Source organism: Ostrea edulis, chromosome 4, assembly GCF_947568905.1.
Source record: "Ostrea edulis chromosome 4, xbOstEdul1.1, whole genome shotgun sequence".
Taxonomy (NCBI): domain Eukaryota; kingdom Metazoa; phylum Mollusca; class Bivalvia; order Ostreida; family Ostreidae; genus Ostrea; species Ostrea edulis.
In genome coordinates this window covers 91,449,781-91,452,407 of record NC_079167.1, presented here as the reverse complement: position 1 = coordinate 91,452,407, position 2,627 = coordinate 91,449,781, and the positions used below count along the sequence as shown (strand labels likewise).

Genomic DNA, 2,627 nt, shown 5'->3' with positions numbered 1-2,627 from the left:
TAACTCATATCCATTCGTCTCATAGACTGAGATATTAGATGTGTTTATTTTGAAGAATTCCATCTTTTGAAAATGCAATTGGAGTATAAGTAGGAATGCCAAATGTGGAATTGAAGCGGAGTTCGTTTAAATACAGTTGTAATAGTGAGCTCTTACAAAGACAATGTTGTTACAAGCTTTGGCAGCTGGAACCAAAACATATTCCTCATGTAACCTATATTATTCTTTTTTAACTTCTGGTTTACTAAAGATGATGGTAAGCACTTCTGTTTTGATGTGCTTAGTACATGATTTAATATTCCTCTTAAATACTTTTATATCCATTCTTACAAAGTATCAAGGTTTTTCATCGTACAGATGATGAGTAATGGATTTCAATAGAAATTAAACAGAAAACAGAATGAACGTAAATATACAAAATTTATGACATTTTTTAAAATCAAAGTAAGAAAATAGACATTCTCGTACGATTAACAATTAAATATTGTGCATTCTAAACAGTTACTATTAGAAAACAAATCCTACCGCATGGACATCATCTTATATGAAAATATATACACAAAAATGTTCCAAGCTAAAGTCCTATTTACATTTGCCACGACCGCTGTGTAGTAAAGTGAACGATATTTGGCCATCGTAAGAACGTAAGGGCTACGGCTTTCATGTTTACATTTATATGATCAGCACACCATTTCTCGTACGGGCTCCGTACGATGGTTGTGCGGAGATTGTTTAAATGTCGTGTAATTATGCAACGTTCTCCGTCCAATCTCCAGATGTTTCCCACGAAAATTGTACGGAGACAGTTCGTCTTTTGGGCTCCCAATAACCATGCGTTTGGTGTCCGATCAGCGCATGTCTTCAGCAAAATGATCGTACAAAGAGCATGGAATACATTTTACGACATATCACTACGGGCTTACGATGGATGAAAATTTCTTTATCATTTTACAAAAGAAAGTCGAGGAGGACATGTAGCCCTTGATTCCTTAATTAAAATATCACAGCCACTGCCTTGCATCACACGGAAAGGTAGATTTGGCCATGTTATGTGCTACATATGAGCATCGCAGGTCAAAAATAAAATAGGGTTTAAATGTACGAGTATTTTGATTTAAATATCATATCCGAGTATTTGAATAGATGAATACATATGACAAGTATTTCACTAGGTGAAAAAGCAAGGACAAGTAGTAGTACTGAACTATAAACTTCGTCATTGACATGGCTTCTCCACTATATGTACATATACATGGCGCCAAATAAGAGTTTTCAACTTTTCAGATTAAAGTTCAAAATAACCATTCTTCCTCTCGCACAGTTAGAAAATACCTCCAAACCTCAACAGCGTGTTACAGCGAGTATTTTAAAGTGAATAAATTTATTTTTTATTCCCGTCCAAAGTCAACAAGATCGTCTGAAGAGAGTGTTTTACCAGACGACAGAGTGTTATCGAAACTCTTTTCGCGGGAATCAGACGAAGGTGTGACATTCTGACCTCCACTGTCCGTTGCAAAATTTATCTTTTCACGAAGACCCTTGAATCGTTTTTGAAGTGCTATGAAATTTTCCTTTCTCAGAAGGATATAAATCCAAGGGTCAATGATTGAGTTAGTGATTCCAAACCGTACCACCAACAACTCTCTAGATCCATTGCCGCTGATCCACAAGGCAGCATGACCAAGTATTGTGAACTGAAAATCGATAAAAAGACACGTAAGTTATTATAAACAACTTGACACCTAAATAACATAGATCATTCCTATTCAGTAATTTACAAATGAGAAGAGTTTACCATGAGTGGAGTCCAGCAGATTGTGAAAACACTAACAATCACCAACAATAAACACACGTTGAAGATGTCGCTTTTCCTTCTTTGACTCTTTAAAATAATTTTATCTCTTCGCAAGTTTCTGCACAAGGATACAATGACAAGTATATTAAAGGAAAATATTGTGCACAGAATAAGCAATCCAAATAGGGAATAGATGTAGGAATTCACTCTGTCTAAGATCGAAATCCCAATGAAATTCAGGAAACACCAGGAACCTGGGTAGTATTTAAAACTGGAACCAAGTCCCATCAAATGTAAGCTGGAAATCAAAGTCCCAAGGAGCCAGATGACAACTAGCGTTAAGTTAGCTCGATGTTTCTTCCCAAAAAAATTGTATTTGAAAGGATACAAGATGGCCATGAAACGATCGAATGACATAGCACAAACAATCATTGCTGAAGATATCAACATAAATGTAAATACAAACGAACTGTAGTGACAGAGAGGTTTCGAAAATTCATAAGTGAAGTCTGAAGCATATCTGATCATCACTGTGGGATAGACCAGAAGGATTCCTCCCCCGTCCGTAAGAGCCAAACCAGCGACCAATCTGTAAAACGGTTTCCATTTGTGTCTCTTTCTGGACGTTACCAGCGCTATCAGGGCAATTAAGTTGCCGCCAACTCCTAAAGCAAACTGTAAGGCTGGTGGGGCTGTTGATTCCCAGATTATGGGTTCTATGGTTATGTTGGAGGTGTTGGTAGTAGTGGTTTCTTGTCCTACATCCATTCTGCTGATAAGCTGCAGTGTTAATGAAAATATAATATTTGTTAAGTTTCATTTATGCAGATGG

General features: G+C 36.7%; 1 protein-coding gene across 1 annotated transcript; it reads right to left on the bottom strand.

Moving 5' to 3' along the window:
* Positions 1-401: 401 nt before the first annotated feature.
* On the bottom strand, positions 402-2,627 carry LOC125668580 (prostaglandin E2 receptor EP4 subtype-like). Its single transcript, XM_048902866.2, has 2 exons — positions 1,796-2,627; positions 402-1,694 (listed from the first exon to the last, which is right to left on the bottom strand). Exons 1-2 carry the CDS (start codon positions 2,561-2,563, stop codon positions 1,389-1,391), a joined length of 1,074 nt encoding a protein of 357 aa, XP_048758823.1. The 5' UTR covers positions 2,564-2,627; the 3' UTR covers positions 402-1,388.

Coding starts and splice junctions, on each gene's coding strand:
- LOC125668580 (XM_048902866.2), bottom strand. CDS start 2,563: ATGGATGTAGGACAAGAAACCACTACTACCAACACCTCCAACATAACC. Junction 1,695..1,795: donor TCTGCTGGACTCCACTCATG/GTAAACTCTTCT, acceptor ATCGATTTTCAG/TTCACAATACTTGGTCATGC.